This window comes from Myotis myotis, unplaced genomic scaffold (assembly GCF_014108235.1).
Source record: "Myotis myotis isolate mMyoMyo1 unplaced genomic scaffold, mMyoMyo1.p scaffold_m19_p_18, whole genome shotgun sequence".
Classification (NCBI taxonomy): domain Eukaryota; kingdom Metazoa; phylum Chordata; class Mammalia; order Chiroptera; family Vespertilionidae; genus Myotis; species Myotis myotis.
This window is the reverse complement of record NW_023416322.1, coordinates 38,310,035-38,328,960: the sequence shown is the minus strand read 5'-3', so window position 1 is coordinate 38,328,960 and position 18,926 is coordinate 38,310,035. Positions and strand designations below refer to the sequence as shown.

Below are 18,926 nucleotides of genomic sequence, written 5' to 3'. Positions count from 1 at the left end.
TGGCTGCAGCATTTCACATTCTCACCAATAGTGCACAAGAGTTCCAACTGCCCCACATCCTTGCCAACACTTTTTATAGTGGCCATCCTAAAGGATGGGAGATGGTGTCTCATTATTTCATTTGCATTTCCCTAATGATTAGTGGCATTGAGCATCCTTTCATGAGCTTATTATTAGCCATTTGTCTTCTTTAGAGAAATGTCTATTCAAGTCCTTTGTCCATTTTTTAAAGAACATTCTTTTCTTTTTAAGTGTTCTTATTAATTTGAGAGGGGAAGAAAAATAAATTTAAAAAAGACGGGGGGGGGGGAAGGAGAGGGATAGAGAGATAGAAACATCTCTGAGAGAAAATAATCGATCGGATCCATCGTCTCTTGCACCCTCCCCCTCCACACTACAGGCGATGGAGCCTGCAACCCAAGCATGTGCCCTGACCGAGAATGGAACTGGGGACCTCTTGGTTCATGGGTCAACGCTCAACCCCTGAGCCACACCAGCTGGGCCCTTTGCCCATTTTTAATCAGGTTGTTTGGGGAAAGGGGATTGTTATTGAGGTATAGGAATTCTTTATCCTGAATATTAACCCTTTATCAGATAGATGATTTGCAAATATTCTCTCCAATTTCATGCGTTGCCTTTTCACTGTTGATTGCAGCCTTTAGCTCATTACAATTAAAAATAGTTAAACATTTAAAACATAAAATTTGAATCAGACCTCTGAAGCTTTTACCAAGGAGTTAATTTCTGCACTCCTCACTAAGAAGGGTCCAGAGAATGTAGATACTTCAGTTCCCTTATTTTCTCTTTCACATGAACCAAGTCTATTCGCCTCCGTGCAGGAGACAGTGTGAGGCACGGGAAGGACATATGTAACCAAATGTTATTGCAGTAAGGCAACTTCCAGTGCTCATTATCTACTACACTGAAAAATGGGTTCCATAGCCCACATATGGAAGGATCTTAAAGCCTAATCCTTGATAATGATGAATGTGGGATCCAAAATTTTATGAACATTTTTACCATGAAGTTGAGCTGGTCTGTATTAAAAAAAAAAAAAAAAACTGCTAAAAAAAACCCAACCCTGCTATTTTTCCTAGTTTACAATTTAACACTAATGACCTGGTATATCTAAAATGTGTAAAATTAAGCAAGAAAGTAAACTAAAGAAAAGACTGTAGCCTATTTTAGTGGAGTTCCCTTCTGCATGCCTAAGAATTAGCAAAACTGTATATGTACTGAATATCCACAAACTAATTAGATTTTATTTCTTTCTAAGAGCACTCACTTCATTTGTAGTCTTAGAATTTACCCATTTGCCAGGTTTGTATTAACCAACTTTCAGAATATATTCAAGATAGGAAGTCCTCTAGATCTTGAATTAAAGAGGTAGAAGACACAAAACTTAGCAGTCATGAATGGTTAAAAAGTAAATTAGTGAAAGAACTTTAGAAACTTAAGAAATTGATTGCTCATCCCTTGGAACACACTACCTCCAAGTAAACTGGAGAAAATAACCCTCTAAATTGAAAGCCACAGACACTGAGAAGCAGGAATAGTTTTAGGTGTCAAGAGGTCTTTATTGAAATAATAGCACAGTTACACTTCTAATACCCTTTCCACTTGTATACAATAGTTTAAAAATGCTTGCTACATACAGTGCACAGACAGTTCAATCATTAGAACCAACTCAACTGCATTTAAAATAAATAAAATAGCCTATTTAATAATTTAAAGTAAAATTGCTGTACAATATGAAAATAAAGATACGTGTTAGGATCTACATTGCCGTAGAAATAAAATCATTATTCTGCATTACACAAAACAGTGCAAGAAAAAAACCCAAATAAGCTTTTGGAGTGCAAAGTTTAAAATTTCCATCTTTCAGTTATCATGCAGACATAGCATTTCAAGCCATGCTATAGTCTATGGCAAAGTTTTCATTTTTTAGAGGAAAATGCTGGCCAGTAAATTGACTGCACCGTCAAGAGTTGCATCACACCCGCTGCTGCTCTGCCCTACAGTACAGTTTGGAAGGGAGGTATCTTGTTGCATTCAAAAAGTTGAAATTAACAAGTTTCTGAAGCAAACACATTTACCTTTTAAGCATGAAACAAAATAAGGTGACAAAATAGTAGTTATATCCCTGGATTAAGAAAAAAGAAAAGGCCTCTACCACATAATGATCTAAGAAGCAGTTTCCCTCCATCTTTAAATTCAAGAATGATCCTCAGTGAAAACAACCATGTAACTTTCAAGAGACATAAAATTCTGACCTCTAGCTGGCAAGTGATACAATTATCATGGGATTGTGAGAAAAACAAAATACCTTCTGAACACCTATGTTATCTGTGTAGAACTTGGTTGCATTACATGTAATAATAAGCTTGAAGTGCAGTTCCATCTCGTGTGTATATAAAACTGTTATTTCGGCAAAGACCAAGGACTGCTTTAATACTAAGCCGTAAACACATCGTCCACCTTGACCGGAGTGCACACTGACAACACAGAGCTCTTCCGCAGACTTTGGCAACAAGACGACACACAGCAGGTCACAGCAGCACGAGCTCACGTGGAAGACCGAAAGCACTGCAGAATACACGCCCACAGCTCCTACCAAAGGGGTACAAGGTCAAAGGGCCTCCTCATGCTAAGCCACTTTCCTGGTCAGTCTACGTTCTTCAAATCTGGAATTGTCACCATCAGTAGTCTTCAGTCCCCGCGCTTTCACGGCCCAGACAGGCACTGGGCATGCTCTATCCACGGTAAGTCCAGAGGGTGACAGTTCTGTCTGCGGAGGATGACAGGAAGGACAGGTCCTGGGTGTGCCATCTGCACTGAATCACCTTATCCTTGTGCTCCCCCACCACCATGATGGGAAGCTGTTTAGTGAGGTCTCCTACATTAAAAAAGAGAAGAGATACTGACTTACAATATAAAATAAGTCTATGTTTAGATTTCACAGACTTCCTGTTACTTTAGGACTAATGACAGTATAAAATGACAGTATATTATTAATACAATATATTGAAAAACTTAAACAGAGCTAGATTACTGGGCATGTCATTGTTAGTTGTATTTGGTAACATGCACACAGCTGCCACTGGCTCCTGGAAACTCAAGGTCACTTCCTCCTGATGGTGCTACCACATCTCGGTCTCCTCTCTGCTTCCCTTCTCTTCCTCATTTAAAGTTTGGTAAATCTCAGGTGTCAGCCTTCAGGTTTCTTGTTCCCTTTATCCCTCACTTCCTAGGAAATTTCATCTAGTGTCCTGGTACCATGACCATTAATATGAGTCACATATATTTCATCTCTAACCTTGACTTCTCACCTGAGCTCCAGACTAGTATCCAAATAGCTATTCAACATTTCACTCTGTTGCCTGACAGTCATCTTAAACTTAACCTGTTTAAAGCAAACTCTTTATTTTCTTGCCTAAACCTGTTCCTGCCTTACATGTCTTGACCCCCACCTCAATTAATGGCACCATCTTGTTGCTCATGCCAAAAACTTAGGGATCAGCACCGATTCCTTTTCCCCTCACTTTGCAAACTTAATCCAAATAAATTAAAGTATATCCCAAATTGTCACTTCTTGCCACCTCCGACTCTACCACCCTAGTCCAAGCCACCATCATATCTCACCTGAATGGTTCCAATAGGCTCCTCACTGATATTTATACTTATGATCCTTCTTCCTACAGGACTCAAAATTATCTTTTAAAAATGTAATTTAGATCATATCACTCGCCGTTTTAAGTCTTCCACAGGATTCCATTATGTTTTTTTAAAAATGCCTATAAAACCCACCTTATGTCTTCCCCCCTCTCCCCCTTGGTTCCCCAGCCACAATGGCTTCTTGCAGTGTCACGGACATGCCAAACTCGTCCTGCCTCCACAAGCGGCACTCGCTGTGGTCTTCCCTCGGGCCCTGGCATGGCTTGTTCCTTCTCATCATTCAGGTCTCTCCACAAATGGCACTTCCCTGGGGAGACCCACTCCATCCCACCAAAACTAACGCTCCCTACACCCCAGTCTCTCTTCTCCCTGGCTAATGTTTTAATAGCACTCACCAATACCCCAAATTACATCATTTGAGTTACTTTTTACTGATGTCTAAAATGTGAGCGCCATCAAAAGGAAGTTACATGTCTTACTCACCTCTCTGTCCCTAGTTGGTACACAGATTTGCTTAATAAATGTTTAACAATAAAACTACATTCTGAAGACATAATTACACAGATTACACACTAAGTTTTTAAAAATAGAACAAAGAGTACATAAATTTAATAATTCGCTATAATTCATCTCAATACAATACCAGTAATTTGCTCAGTAAATACTATAAAACTAAAATCTGAAAATGTTTTTGGGTCAATCCCACCAGATTAACAAAAGAGAGATCCCAAATAGAACAGGAGAGACTATAGAAAGGAAAACGGTCCATCTGCATCACCTTGTAGGTCTGTCACCTTGATTTTCATATCGTAGGATCCTGTTAGCAAGTAGTGAGCTCCGGGAGAGAATCGAACAGAGCGCACATCGCTGGAATGAGGGTGATAACTTTGTACCATCCTTCCTCCTCTGATGTCGTACAACATGCAGCTAGAATCTTCTTGTCCTGTGGCTAAGAGACGGCCACTGGGATCTACAGCTACAGATGCCACTGCACTGCCTGGATGACGGGAGGAATGGAAGGTTCAGTGTGGAAAAATCAATAGAGCTAAACTCCAACAACTAATTATGTTCACTGAGCCACACACTAAAAATGTAATGCAGCTTGCCACACTGCTCAGTTATTGAAAAATACAAATTAACAGTCAGACAATAAACAACTGTGTCCTTTTTAGGGGCAAGGTATGAAGCCAGATTCTGTGAGCAATGAGACAGTCCATCCTCTTGTCATCTGGGAGAGCCCCTGGGACAGCACTGCCTACAGTGCAGTAGGTGAGCCACTTTTCCTAATGCTGGGAAAGTGTCCAGAAATAGTCCCGTCCCAGCTTACAGTCTAGGTGGAAGAACAAGAAATTAAATAACAAAATACGTTTTAGGGCACAGTGAGAAAATGTCTCTAAGCAACACATGACTAACGGCCAACAGGCAGGAGCCTAGCTCTAGACCAGGCATCTCCAATGGGCAACAATGCTCCAAGGGGGTGCAGAATGATTCTCAGGATGAAAAAGCACGAAGCATCAGCAATGGCTTATAGCCTTCAAAGCTCAGCCCCACCCAATGGAACCCCATTCCTTAGCATTTAATTTCTCTTGTTAGGAAGAATATTAATTTAGTTTTTCTCCTTAGCAGGGGAAATTAAGGTTGAAGAACACTGCTCTAGACCAAAGTGGCCTGAAAAGGCTTCACAGAAAAAGGCATATAAGTTAGATCTTGAAGAATAATAAACGGTATAAGAGAGACAGAGAGAGGCAGGCAGGGAGGGAGGGAGAGAGGGAGAGAAGGAGAGAGAGATGGGGGAGAGAATGTGTGCTTAAATGGATTATACACATGCAATTAAAAATATCCATTGCTTAAAATTTCTGTTTTGTTAATCCTCACCCAAGGAAATTTTTCCATTGATTTTTAGAGAAAGTGGAAGGGAGAGGGAGAGAGACAGAGAGAAAGAAGCATCGATGTGAGAGACACATCAATTGGTTGCCTTCCACAACCAAGATATGTGCCCTTGACTGGAATCGAACCCGTAACCTTTCAGTCCTAGGGCTGATGCTGTATTCACTGAGCCAAACCATCTAGGGTCATTGTTTGAAATTTTGATAGCGAAGTGAAGAGAGCTATTATGGCCATGAAGAATTAATAAGAAAAGCTTTATAGAGAAAGTACAAACATGATTAAGGGTAGGAAGCTCATTTGGGCCTAAGTGACTTGGCTTAACAAGTTAACATAAAAGGAGCTTGAAGCTGAGACATAACAGGCAGGTTAGTACAGACCATCGAGCATCGCAAACGTCAAAGCTCAGGGTGTGAACTGTTCCTGTGCACAGTGAGTCGTCATGCAGGTCTCTAAGGAAAGAAAGCAGGACTTTGGGAAGAGTAACCTATGTGAATGTGCATCAAATTAAAACAGACAGGCTGTAGAAGGGAGGGCACTGGAAGACAAGATATAATAGAGTAACAGGTGAATAAGGGCCTGCATGAGGAAAGACAGACTTCGGAAAATATATGAATAAAGAATCCACAGACTTGGCAATTAACTGACTGGATGGGGGAAAAAAAAAGGAGTGAAAATGAGTCCTAGATCCAATCTAGTTGCATGAGGAAATAAGGGAAGTAATATCCAAAAACAGGGAAAATGGGAACAAGAGCTGATTTGCAGGGGAAACACAATGAGTTTAGTTTTTATGCTGCCAAAAGAATCCAGGCTCATTTATTCAACAGAGTAATTACATCACTACTCCTTTGGACCATGTATTCGGGTAGGTGCTAAATCTACTCAGGGAACTACAACAGATATAATTGTTGCCGCTGTGAAACTTAAAATCTATTGGAGGAGACTAGCAATAAACAAATATGTAATTTTAAATAGTGTTAAGAGCTGTGAAGGGAATCAATGGAGATCAGTGATAGAAAATAACGATGAAGTCCCAAGAAGGCCTCTCTGGCAAGGTGTCACTGAAGCTAAGACCTACAGAGGAGAAGGCTCTGACGGTGAGAAGACACGTGGAAGAACATGTCAGGCCCAGGAAACAGCAGGTGAATTCCCTGCAGGAAGGAGTAGTGGCACAGTCAGGCACCGAAAGGAAAGGTGCGCGTGATGGAGCTAAAACTAGAAGGGCCCACGGTGCTGGGCCAGCAGGGTCTCGCAGGCACGGTAACCTGAGAGCGATGAGGGGCCGTGAAGTGCTGTGAGGAAGGTGTGATGTGCTCTGGCTGCCGTGTGGACCAGGCTGGAGGGGCACACGTGCAAATGCAGAGCAGAGTAAGGCAGCTCTTGCAGCAGAGAAGTTGAGGATGGTGGTTTATCCGTTGCTCTTGAGGGAGGGAGCAAAAAAAGTATCTGACAACATGTGAGTAATGGTTTTCAAAGTCTTAGAAGAAATAAAGTTAAAGCATACTTAAAATCCAAAAGTAAAATTATAAACCATTATTACACTAATCTAAACTCTTATTTCAGACCACATAGAAAACAGGATATATTTTTTTGAAAGTCTTCATTTGTTCCTATTCCTTTTTTAACATACATATTGCAGAGGAGAGAAAGTACACAAGTGCAATGTATAGTTTCTGTCTCATAGAAATTCATATAAATTCCAGAAAAACCTACCAGTTCCGTGTAATGTTGTGCCAACAACACGAACACAGCTTGGTACTCGAAGATCCCAGAATCTAACAGTCTTATCTTGGGAACCAGATGCAATCATCCAGCCACTCCAGGTGTAAAGTGCTAAAATATGTCCTATGAAAGATCATATACTCAGTTATACTGTGGAACAGTACTTTTCTATAACACATTCAGAGCTAAGTACTCCTTATTACTGGGCACGTGATGGTCTGCTTAATCAAATATACAATGTGGTAGAGAGTTTCCATATATATTAAAACTCAGTAAAATGCACATCAAAACCATATTGAATAAGCTTAATCCTTCTTGGTTATTCACTATCTTAGGATATCATAATCAGTACTACAAAAATATTTTCATCTGGGCCTGGCCAGGCAGCTTGCGCAGTTGGTGAGAGCATCGTCCTGCTGCACCAAGGCTGTGGGTTCAGTCCTTGGCAGGACACGTGCAGGATCAACCAATGAATACATAAGTGGGACAAGTCAATATTTCTCTCTCTCTCTCCCTTCTTCTCTCTCTTTTTAGAAAATATATGTATTTGTATTTGAAATTACGGCAAGTTTTCCAGAGGAAGTACAGGATTGTGGGGTTAGATCTAACCAGCTCTGGAAGAGACAGACCCGGCGTCCTATTTCAGTTCCGCACATTTAGCTGTAAGATTGGGCCAGTCATTTGCCTTTTCATGTCTAAGGCAGAGATAAAACTTCCTGCCTCATAAGATTGTTGTGAAGGTTAAATGAAGGAATTATGTGTACAAGTAAAGAATTTAACACCCAGGGAACTATCAGCTATCATTACTATGTGCACAATTGAACTTTTTGAAAGGAAAATGTCCTGTCTTGGAGAAATCTGTTCTGATGAAATATCCCCATTAATGAAATGCAGGGGGAAGTGGGGAAACATGGGTTGAACAAAAGAAAAGGAGCGTCTGAGACGGATATCACATACCGGTATGTCCGCTCAGAGCATGCAGGCCCTGTCCTCTTTGACAATCGGTTGTGTAAATGTTACAATCCCCTGCTCCAGCACTTATCAAAATAGCTCCGCCACTTTCCGGGCCTTCCATAAATGCCAAGTCTCTAATTGTCCCATCATGCATACTAAATTCCAGATCTGGTCCTGAAACAGCAATAAGAATTAAAACAAAAAGATGCTGCTCAACTTACTGTGACAATTTGAGATTACTAAACTGCCTTCGGACTGACCAAGAATAAGGGCAGAGCGGTATGGTTTATATTTGCACTTAGGGATTGATATTATAATCAATTTCACTTTACTGAGCAAAGAACTTCAAGAAATCCAAATATTGGTTCAGCCCTGGCTGGAGTTGCCTAGTGGTTTGCGCATGTCCTGAGCACCGAAAAGTTACTGGTTAAATTTCCGGTTCAAGGCACATGGCCAGGTTGCCGGCTCAATCCGTGGTGCTGAAGGCAGCTGATCAATGATTCTCTCTCATCACTGATGTTTCTATCTCACTCTCCCTCCCCCTTCATCTCTGAAATCAATAAAAATATATTTTTTAAAAATTTTAATAAAATAAAACAGCTATATGGAGAGTTACCGTCTTAATTTTTATTCCAAAGAAAATGAAAGAGAAGACAGATGCTCTCTGGAAAATGTACATTAATACAATTCTGGTAGTGATTTAAAAGTTACTTTTCTGATAACAATAATTTTCTAGGGATTAGACATCACCTGGCCACCTGTAAGAACTTACTAAAAAAAATAATTCCAGATGAATGCAGCCAAGCAATTAGAATGTAAAAAAAATCATAAGGCTATATTCTTAGATTTTATTAGAGACAGTAGAGAGATACAGGAGAGCTACAACATGGGCAAAAGATAAAAATACACTGGAGAGCTACTGCTCCCATACTTGGGCCCTACCTGTTGCATTACAAGTCTCTGCATTGAAGGGCAACACTTTGACGTATTTGTCGTTTGATCCTGTTGCTAATAACTGTCCACAAGGACTCCAGGCCACACAGTAAATGGATCCTTTATGATGTTTATTCCTTTTAAAACGTACCACTGGCTGCTTAGGGATGTCATGTGCACTAAAAAAAAATTTAAGAAAGATATTTCAATTTCTTGCTTGCTAAAATTCATGAGTATGAAGTTCTATATTACTGTTGTTCTTGAGGGAGGGAGCACAAAAAGTATCTAACAACACGTTAATAACAATTTTCAAAGTCTTAGAAGAAATAAAGTTAAAGCATATTTAAAATTCAAAAGTAAAATTATAAACCATTATTATACTACTGTAAACTCTTATTTCAGATCACATAGAAAACAGTGGATAGAGCGTCAATCTGCAGACGGAAGGATTCTGGGCTGGATTCCAGTCAAGAGCACATGCCCGGGTAGCAGCTCGATCTCCAGTAGGGGGCGTGCAGGAGGCAGCTGACCAATGATTCTCTCTCATCACTGATATTTCTATCTCTCGCTACGTCTCCCTTCCTCTTTGAAATCAATAAAAGTATATTTTTTTAAAAAGAAAATAAAAATTAAAACTTAATAAAAGGAAAGGAAATAAAAATTAAACACTACGGAATGACAATTCTGCAAAAGGGATCAATGTAGCTAAAATAAAAATTGAACCAAGACTGGCAGTACAGCCAGCCGTCTGTCCGTACCTCGGGTCAATGACCTCTGGATAGGCACATACTCGCAGAGTTTTTGAATTTGAACCAACAGCATACAGACCACCACCTGGGTGGAAAGCCACTGCTCTAACAGCCTGTGTGTCCTCCAGGGTATTAATGCAAACAAACTGCTTTTTTGATTTGTCGTCCTATGGAAAGAATGAAAAAGAAAGTCATCCTATGAAAAAAATGAGTTTGAAAGAATTCGTCTTTATCCCAGTTTCAATTCATTTCAACTATATTGTTCACTTTATGTTCAATATCTACAATCATGCATTCTTTTAAATGGCAAATCCAATTAACCCCAATTTTTCCATTTTTTGCTACTCATTGCTAAACTAAGCTCAGATAGTTTATAGAAATTCAAGTTTTTCTTCACTTACTATGACAAAATATAACAATAAATATTCCCATATTAAGTTGCCTTTAACTGTCAAGGAAAAAATATAGCACACATACAAAATAACAGAACACTATTTGTGTTTTTAAAAGCAGAATATAAAGAACTATTCTTAAATGCACCTAGGGTAAAAAACAAAATAAGTTTGCCATTACCTCCAGCAATGAATACATTAATATTTCAAACTGAAATTGTAAAAAAAACTTTCTTAAAATTACAAAAATGATTTTAATCAGAACATTTTATTTGAGCCTCGTTTTTATTTCAAACTGTCAGCCTATCTGCCCACAGCCTGTTCTAAGGAAGCAAGTTGAAGCAGTTCTGCATACAGGCTTTGTGAACTCCAGCTATTGGTGGCATTTGAAGCACCCTGCTACCCTGACCAGTGATGACCGGACCTGGAACAGGGACTTAGAGGCTGAGTGTGGTCAACAAATCCAGCCTAATCCTGTCTTTGTGAAGTATGAATACCAAGTACACACACAAAGGCAAATCACTTCAGCTCTGTTGCATCAAGCTCTGGGACCCACAGTGACTGTATCAATGAGAGACTATGCCACTCTCTACCCAAACTTTTATGTATTCATGCAATAATAGAGGCTAAGCCTGATATGTCACATGCTTGTCTTATGTAATTGAATGAATCCTTATATTAGTCATGAATTTATTTGACTAAAAATGCTACAATTTCTATTAATCCATATACAAGAAATGTGACTGTTTGCCAAACGAATAGCATGGGCATATAAGACAAAAAGGGAGGGGAATGACTGATTAAATGGCCTATGTACATTAATATAATTACTACTATTTGCTTATAGCAGAAATGGCAGAGCCATAAATTTTATTTTCTCTTTTCTAGTGTGTTTTAAACTTTTTAGATTTGTTGCCATTTTGAAAATAGAGTTCAACTGAAAATCTACATTTCTAGCTTTTCTTGAAAACCAAAAGGACAGAAAACACTAGGCAAGCATAAATCTTTGTGCAAGGGACAAATATTCCTATGTGCTTGTCACAAAAACAACCGATTTTATTCATTTTTGTTAGCTGTTTGGTCCCATTAGCACCTGAAATCATGATTTTGTCTATGGGGTTAAAATGTGAACTATAGAAAACAAGATAGAGTGAAGCTGTATACTGGTTAGGGAAGGATGTCTGGTTCCAAAGCAAAAAACATGCATTGATGAGAAGCCCCAGGGCAACATAAATAGTATCTAAATAAATTAACCATAGGGTTCAGAGAGTAGTGCACAGCTCACTATTGGCCACTAATATAAATACTCTCAAATGTGCTTTCTGAGGCAACCTTTTCACTTAGCCCAGTGGAAGCTCAACTACCTTGAGATAAATCCTAGCATTAGCAATAATAATTATTTCTAATAATGGTCCATTCTTTGAATTGAGAATTCCTTACCAAACTTTGCAAGTATATATAAAAACAATGAAACCTCCTTCCCCTAAGTCTTACCTCTTCCCCTCTTGATCTTGACAGATTCCCTGAAGAATCTCCAGGAGGAGGCTTGATGACCAAATGTTCTGATGAGCTGTGTGAGTAGAAATTCAAATAAAGTTTACTCTGAACATCAAAACAGAAACTTAACTAAATATCTGTCCATTCGATCTCTAATATTTATTTTTTTGGCAAATGAACCTCACTGTCCCCAAAGTTACTCTCAGGAGCTATTTATTAAGTGGCTCTGGACTCACTAACAGCAAGCATAGTCGTAAGGAGGGAGTGAGAGCCATTTTGGAAAGGGGATTAAGTCAAAGTTCACAAATTTTATTGTGAAATGTCAAGGACCTTCCCCCTGATTAGTTCCAGAATCCTGGTTGCTATGATTAAATCCTACCCCAGGCAGGAACTTAAATTGCTCTTTATGAAAATTATCTGGCCCAAGAGGAATGACTAACAGAAACTGACAATTGAGGTTCCCACGATAAAACAATGTTTCCACTCAATCATTTCCTTGTGAGGTCAACAGGTAGACAGATCCATTCATATATGTAGATCTTCCTCCCAATCAGCATTTTTTAATGCCTCACTTTTTACAGATAGTCAAGGTTTCCCAAACACTTGAAAAAAAAAGCCTCCTACATAAAATCCAGAGACTAAAACAAACAGAAAAAGGAATGTATAAGAAAAGAGGCAATTCAGGAAACAAATGCTTCAAAGCTATAATTAAAATCCTTGGAGATATAAGAGTAAATAAGGCCCTAACTGGTTTGGCTCAGTGGATAGAGTGGTGGCCTGCAAACTGAAGGGTCCCAGGTTCGATTCCAGTCAAGGGCATGTACCTTGGTTGCGGGCACATCCCCAGTGGGGGGTGTGCAGGAGGCAGCTGATTGATGTTTTTCTCTCATCGATGTTTCTAGCTCTCTATCCCTCTCCCTTCCTCTCTGTAAAAAAATCAATAAAATATATATTTTTTAAAAAAAGAGTAAATAAGAATCCAGGAAACAAGGAAAAGATCTAAAAAACAATTTAAGAAAAATTAGAGAATAAGAAAGAGCTTAGAAAATAAAAATATGGTAGCAGGAAAAAAAAAAAAAATCCAGGGTGGAAAAATCAGCAGGCCTCATACCAAGGATCAGGTCAAAATGGCATCAGACTTCTTGACAAGAACACAGAAATGTAGCAATGCCTTTGAAACTCTGAGGAATGATTTCCATCCTAGAATTCTATACTCAGCTATGCTAACAAATCAAATGTGAACTATGTTCACATTCCAGGTCTTAAAAACTTCACTTCTGATGAAACTCTTTTCATGAAACTACATGAGATCCTGAAAATGGGGATCCAATAGAAAGAAGAGGCAAAGGAAATTCCCAGGAGGATAATGAAGGGAAGTCCCAGGATTCTCTAGGACTGAATACAATGGCCTAGAAACAAGGAACATAAAATCAAGCAGCAGTGATCCTAGAGGGATGTCTCAAAGGGGGGAAATGAGAAGGAGGAAGTACCTGATCGTTTTCACTGTGGTAAGAGAGGTTTTATAATTTTACAGTCCTGTCAAAGCATCTGCAGATGGGTTAATGACAGGTACTAAGAAAACTAGCACGTGCACACATACACATGCACACCAAAAACGAGGCACTTACTGTCCCATGGAAAACAAAGAGTAGTATGAAAAGGAAATGTAATCCATTATACTACATGACCCAATTGTAAATAACATTTACCACGTTAACGCTGAATACCAATTTAAACAAAAATGGATATATATTGGAAAGAAGCAGACAAAATGAATGTGTTGTGAGTGAGGAGTATAGTAGCTAAATCTAATTGGCAGGAAATCGGTGGATAATAAAAATATCACAGAAGCATGTTATTCAGAAATTTTGATATACAGCAAAAGAAACCGCTGCCTGGGTTGAAAATGGGCAGCCTACCGGAAATAGAAATCATGGACAAAGATGAGTAAATGGGATTTTCTTTTATATTATATGAAATGTGCTATTTGTCTTTTTAAACCATGTATGTATATTACTTTGATAAAAATTAAATTTTAAAATTTGAGTTCTACTTTTGGGGATACACAAGTATAACAGGAACTATAATAAAGAAGCATACATTCGATAAACTTATGCTCTAGTATAAAACCAGTTTTTTATACTAAATATATAAACATCCAAATGCAAAAGCAAGTTATGCATTTTCAAATGAACCACTCTAAAGTGTTTAATGTTAAGAATAAATGAAGAAAAGTTTCCTTAACTTTTCCCAATGCATAAATTAAAACTTGTTTACTTATGACAACAAGACAAAAGACTCTCCCTGACTAGTGAAAACACAGATATGCAAGAAGTCTTCAGCTGTGAAGGGGCCAGAGCTACAAGACCATCTCGGACAATCATTCCACCAAGTTATAAAACACCTTTGTGCCTTTGAGGTCTGTGAATCAGATTATTTGTTGAAAGATACCAATGGCAAAAATAAATAAATAAAAGAAAGAAAGAAAAGAAATATCAGGGAGAAGATAAAGGCTAAAACTATCATCTCTGAGTAAGATGGCTTACAAAAATATAGAACTGTCCTGGTGTGATAAGAAAGAAATAAAAGAAAAACAGGGGAATATAGTCTCTTAAGAGACATTTAGTAGAAGAGAATATATAAATGAAGGCAGATTAGAAAAAAATTTGGCACTAAGTAAATGAGCTCCAAAAACTGTTATTGTAAGGCTTCAAAAAGAAGTTTGAATTTCTATACTTCCATTAATAGAAATTAATATTTCCAGATTTTACAAAGTAAAGCACTTACACTTGGTTTCCACAAGAAGAGGATTCCTCAGGAAAAGGTATGTGATTTGTGGATCCCGGATTACGAGGAGTGCTCGTGTAAATATTTGAAGCATCGTGTGTCAATCTCTGGCTAGAATCTTGGGGTGGTGTAGAAAAACTAATGATAGAAGAATTATTAGATCCACTGCCTTTGCTCCCATTACATTGCTGGTTGAGTGTGGACACCTCATTACCAAGGCTATCCATTCCAATATTTAATTCACCAAGCTTTTGAATGGACCTATAAGATAAAAAAAGTAAGTATATTAAAATATAAACTAAATAACATTCCTAACATAGAAGATGAAAAGTTTGAGAAGGTAAATAAAACATGCACATATAATAAATAACCTCTGGCAAGTTTAGTACCAAAAAGTTATCATCTTCAGCTGAAGACATAACCAAGATACTGAAAGAAGACCCACACTTTTCTACAGTACGTCACTTTAAAGGAGATAGGCGTGATGGGTATCACTGACTTCTTAAAAGCACCTTTTGCCATAAAAACAGGAAAAAAAATCTGTTTCTTCTCTGTTATAACTTTGGTTTAATTCTCAATTTTAAACTAAATTTCACAAAGAAGTCAATAAAAATATCACCACTTCTAAAATTTATCACCAATAAAACACAACAAACCATTTCATTTCATCTGTCTAGTAATCTCAGGTCAACTAGGAAATAAATGACTAGAGCAGGCCATGATGGGACAAAGTCAAGTGCCAACGCTATTTGTCACACACTCATTCATTCTACAAAGTCTATTTGCTAGACTTTGATCCAGGTACCAGGGGGCAAAACAAGTCAGCCTCAGGGTTTTTATTGCATCCCAAGTCTCTACATTAGGAAAACCTGACTCCTTATGTTGGACTCAGAGACCGTGAGGGCACAAAAAGGGAGCTGCCAGGCTTTCTTAAGATTTAGACCCACAACTGGCCCAGCACCCTTTTCTCCAGCCTAGTTTCACTATGAGAGAGGCCTGCACAAGGGGTGATTCACTGTATTTTCTAACATTACTGTGCGTGTGTGTGCGTGTATGTGTAAGGCTTTAACAAGACTTTAAAAGAGCAGTTTAATAATATAGGAACTGGTAGCCATTACTAAATATTTATCAGTTAAAAAATTTAAGTAGGCAGCATTTCCCAAATATTCTGTGAAACTAGTCCTATGAAATGCGCCCCATTAAAAAAAGAGTCTGGGGTCAAACAAATGTAGGAAGTGCTAAGTATAAAGAGCTGGCAATGCCAACATCATTTTGAGGCTCTGAAAGTGGAGAGAACAGCTTGGCCATGTGGCTCCGTGTGCTGGAGCAGTCCTGTACAACGAAAGGTTGCTGGTTTGATTCCTGGCAGGGGCACACACAGGAGCCGATCAATGAATCTCTCTCACATTGAGGTTTCCCTCTCTCTCTCCCTTCCTCTCTTTCTAAAACTCAATAAAAACATATCCTTGGATGAGGATTTAAAAAATAAAAATTTAAGTGGAAAGGATTGGGGAGGAGCAGAATATGCCTATAGTAAGTGCCAAGTCAGTGGTGCCAATTATTAGTATTAATAGAAACAAAATATCAAAAGGTATAAAGCAATGATAGAGTACTGTTAATAAAAATCCTATCATGCTTTGGCTGATTTTTTTCATTAAGATCTATTATATAACATAACTCTCTTTCTTTTTCTAAACCTCTTGGAAGGAAGAAGCAAAATTTAAATATGAAAACTAAATTCTGTTGCCAGAATGATTTGGAAGAATAAAACATTAAGAGGAAAATGCATATTTTAATTTGTAGATTCTATCTATATTCGGTTTGTCCTTGGTGTTAGACAGGTACTTTAAATCCCAGTACAGGCTCAGATATATAAAAGTAAGGACCCACAAAAAAACTGAATGAAAGTATTACATTAAAGGATTAGAAAACAGAGTAGGTAAGAAAAGGTTAAGAGAATTTATGTAAAGCTAATTTACAAAAGCTTAGGATAAACATCATTCATACTTATAATAGAACTGGTTATCCTATGGATTGTTTTTAACATACCATTTAATGTAATTTTAAATTTTTACCTCTAAAGAAATTGAGAATAGCTTTTAAACAATAAATATATTCTATACTACATCTAAATTACAAGAAATAATTTTCATTATATTTATAATTGTCTTTAAAGGAAGGAAAGGCCATTTTGAATAGTTTGTTTTTCTAAGGAAGTACATTCCCACCACTATTGGGATCACCTTGCCGCTTCATCTTCAGACAATCGAAATATCTGCTTTCACTGAAAACGAAATGGTCTGGAAGTCAAATTGCAAGCATAATTTTTATGAATATGAAAAAGACATCCAAGAATCAGAAGTGGCAATTCATCAAATTAGAACAATTCTGAGAGCCACTGACTTGATCAGAGGTGATAAGAAAACAATCCTCAGATTGAATTTTGGAGGCCTACTTAGACTCTAGGTTACCATTATAAACATTCCTTGTGTGAAGGTTTGAAAACAGGATCAATTTCAGGCTTGCTGACTTGCACAAACCTCAGAGTGTCAAGCAGATAACTTCCAACATTATTGAGCCAAGGAAAGAACTGGCAGTCACCACTGTACCGCCTAATCACAATCCTGATGATAGCCAACAATTATGGCACACTTACTATTTGCCGGGAATTAGTCTAAGTAAGTGGATATACATTAACTCATTTAACCTGCCAACAACCCTCGATCATTTAAATATACATACTCTGGTTTATTCATTTTAAAACATGTTTTATATGTATCTCCTATAATTAAAAATAATAAAAGTTCATAATCTTGGCAGAAATTATAAGAATCATTTTAAAACACTGAATTAAAAAGAATCTGTATGTATAAGCACTCAAAATAACAGCTCACACTTCATATAGTGCTTACTGTATATGACGGTACTGTTCTAACATATGTGAACGCATTTAATCTTCATGGCAACCTGTGAAGTAGTGAGAACACAAGCAAGAAGAAGCTAAGTGACTCCCCTCGGTCCTCAGCTCCCCGGGATCCGCCTGGCAGTCTGCTTCCAGCCTGTCTGCTGAACCACACACTCTGCGGCTCTGGCTGCTTAGATGCGAAAGGACTTTAAAGGGAAGGGCTCAACTAGATGAGTCCTCAGAATGATGTGTCTGAGGATATGTAACTCCACATTACTTGAAACATGTAAAAAAAAACCTTAAAATTTCAAACCCTACATGGAAAATAACACTTATTGCATGTTTCTAGTAGCTTTTAAATAATTCCTCATGCTTAAAAAAATGACTGAAAGACCAACCTATTAAGGAACTGCTCGGTGAGGTTCTGCTGCTGGTCAGGCCCATCCTCCTGATGGACACCTCCTTCAAGCAGCATCTGCTGGTATATCTGTCGCTGTTGCTCCTTCTGTTCTAAATGCTGTTGATAGCGTAATCTTTGCCTGTAATATTCTTGAAATTGTTCTGTTGAGTCTCGAAGCTTAAAATTTTAGAAAAATATATTTGAGAAGACTGTGATTGAATATGTTCCTACTCAAGAGAAACTTCTACAAATGCTGAATAAAATATACAGTTATCTATATTTAACAATTAGAAAATACTAAATATATTGCACTTTGAAAAATAGCATCCATGAGTCTTAATAGTCAAGTAGATTGGTCAATTGCTTTTTTTCCACAGCAAGAGACTGGCCAAAATGAATGGTCATCCTGGATCCTTAACTAACCCAAGATAAAAATACAAATTGTAGTAGTCACAAAGGGAACGTGGTTAGAGAATATGAATGTAGATAAAGACTAATAAGAATCTATCTACATTACTTGAAAAAAAATAGTTACTGAGGGATTGCATTAATATTTAATAAACACAATATTAACCTTGTCCAACACACTTAATTTAAGCAAGTAAATTGTTTAATAAGTTACTCTAGAGAGAAACTTATAAAATTTCCCTCAAAAACAATACTTTAGTTCAGGTTTCATATGGGATAAATGGGTGTTCAACTTAGCAGTCTCAGCATTTCTACTTCACTCCTCTAAAAGAACTGCATAGCACTCAAACTCACAGGACTTAAATATTTACTGAATGCCAATATTGGCACTATTGTATGTTTTGGTATTCTAATTTCCCTTGTGATTTCTTCTTTGACCCACTGGTTAAGAGTATTATTGCATTTTGACAAATTTGTGAATTTTCCAATTTTCCTTCTGTTATTAATTTCTAGTTTCATTCCATTGTGGTCAGAGAAGATATTTTGCATGATTCCAATCTTTTAAAATTTACTGAGCTTTGTTTTGGGTCCTATCATACAGTTTATCCTGAAGAACACTA

The 18,926-nt window shown here is 37.8% G+C and overlaps 1 protein-coding gene across 11 annotated transcripts in view; it reads right to left on the bottom strand.

Moving 5' to 3' along the window:
* Nucleotides 1–1,553: 1,553 nt before the first annotated feature.
* Nucleotides 1,554–18,926, bottom strand: part of WDR47 (WD repeat domain 47) — a 35,892-nt gene continuing 18,519 nt past the window's right edge. For 6 of the 11 annotated variants that reach the window (XM_036343209.1, XM_036343210.1, XM_036343217.1 and 3 more), the window contains 9 exons: nucleotides 17,897–18,075; nucleotides 14,594–14,854; nucleotides 11,804–11,879; nucleotides 9,927–10,084; nucleotides 9,178–9,347; nucleotides 8,239–8,415; nucleotides 7,273–7,404; nucleotides 4,454–4,672; nucleotides 1,554–2,896 (listed from right to left, as the gene is read on the bottom strand). In XM_036343209.1, the coding sequence (XP_036199102.1) occupies nucleotides 2,754–2,896; nucleotides 4,454–4,672; nucleotides 7,273–7,404; nucleotides 8,239–8,415; nucleotides 9,178–9,347; nucleotides 9,927–10,084; nucleotides 11,804–11,879; nucleotides 14,594–14,854; nucleotides 17,897–18,075 (1,515 nt within the window). In that variant the 3' untranslated portion in view covers nucleotides 1,554–2,753. Of the gene's footprint in view, nucleotides 2,897–4,453; nucleotides 4,673–6,824; nucleotides 7,006–7,272; nucleotides 7,405–8,238; nucleotides 8,416–9,177; nucleotides 9,348–9,926; nucleotides 10,085–11,803; nucleotides 11,880–14,593; nucleotides 14,855–17,896; nucleotides 18,076–18,926 lie in introns of those variants that run through there. The other 5 variants (XM_036343211.1, XM_036343212.1, XM_036343214.1 and 2 more) reach the window with 4 other exon arrangements.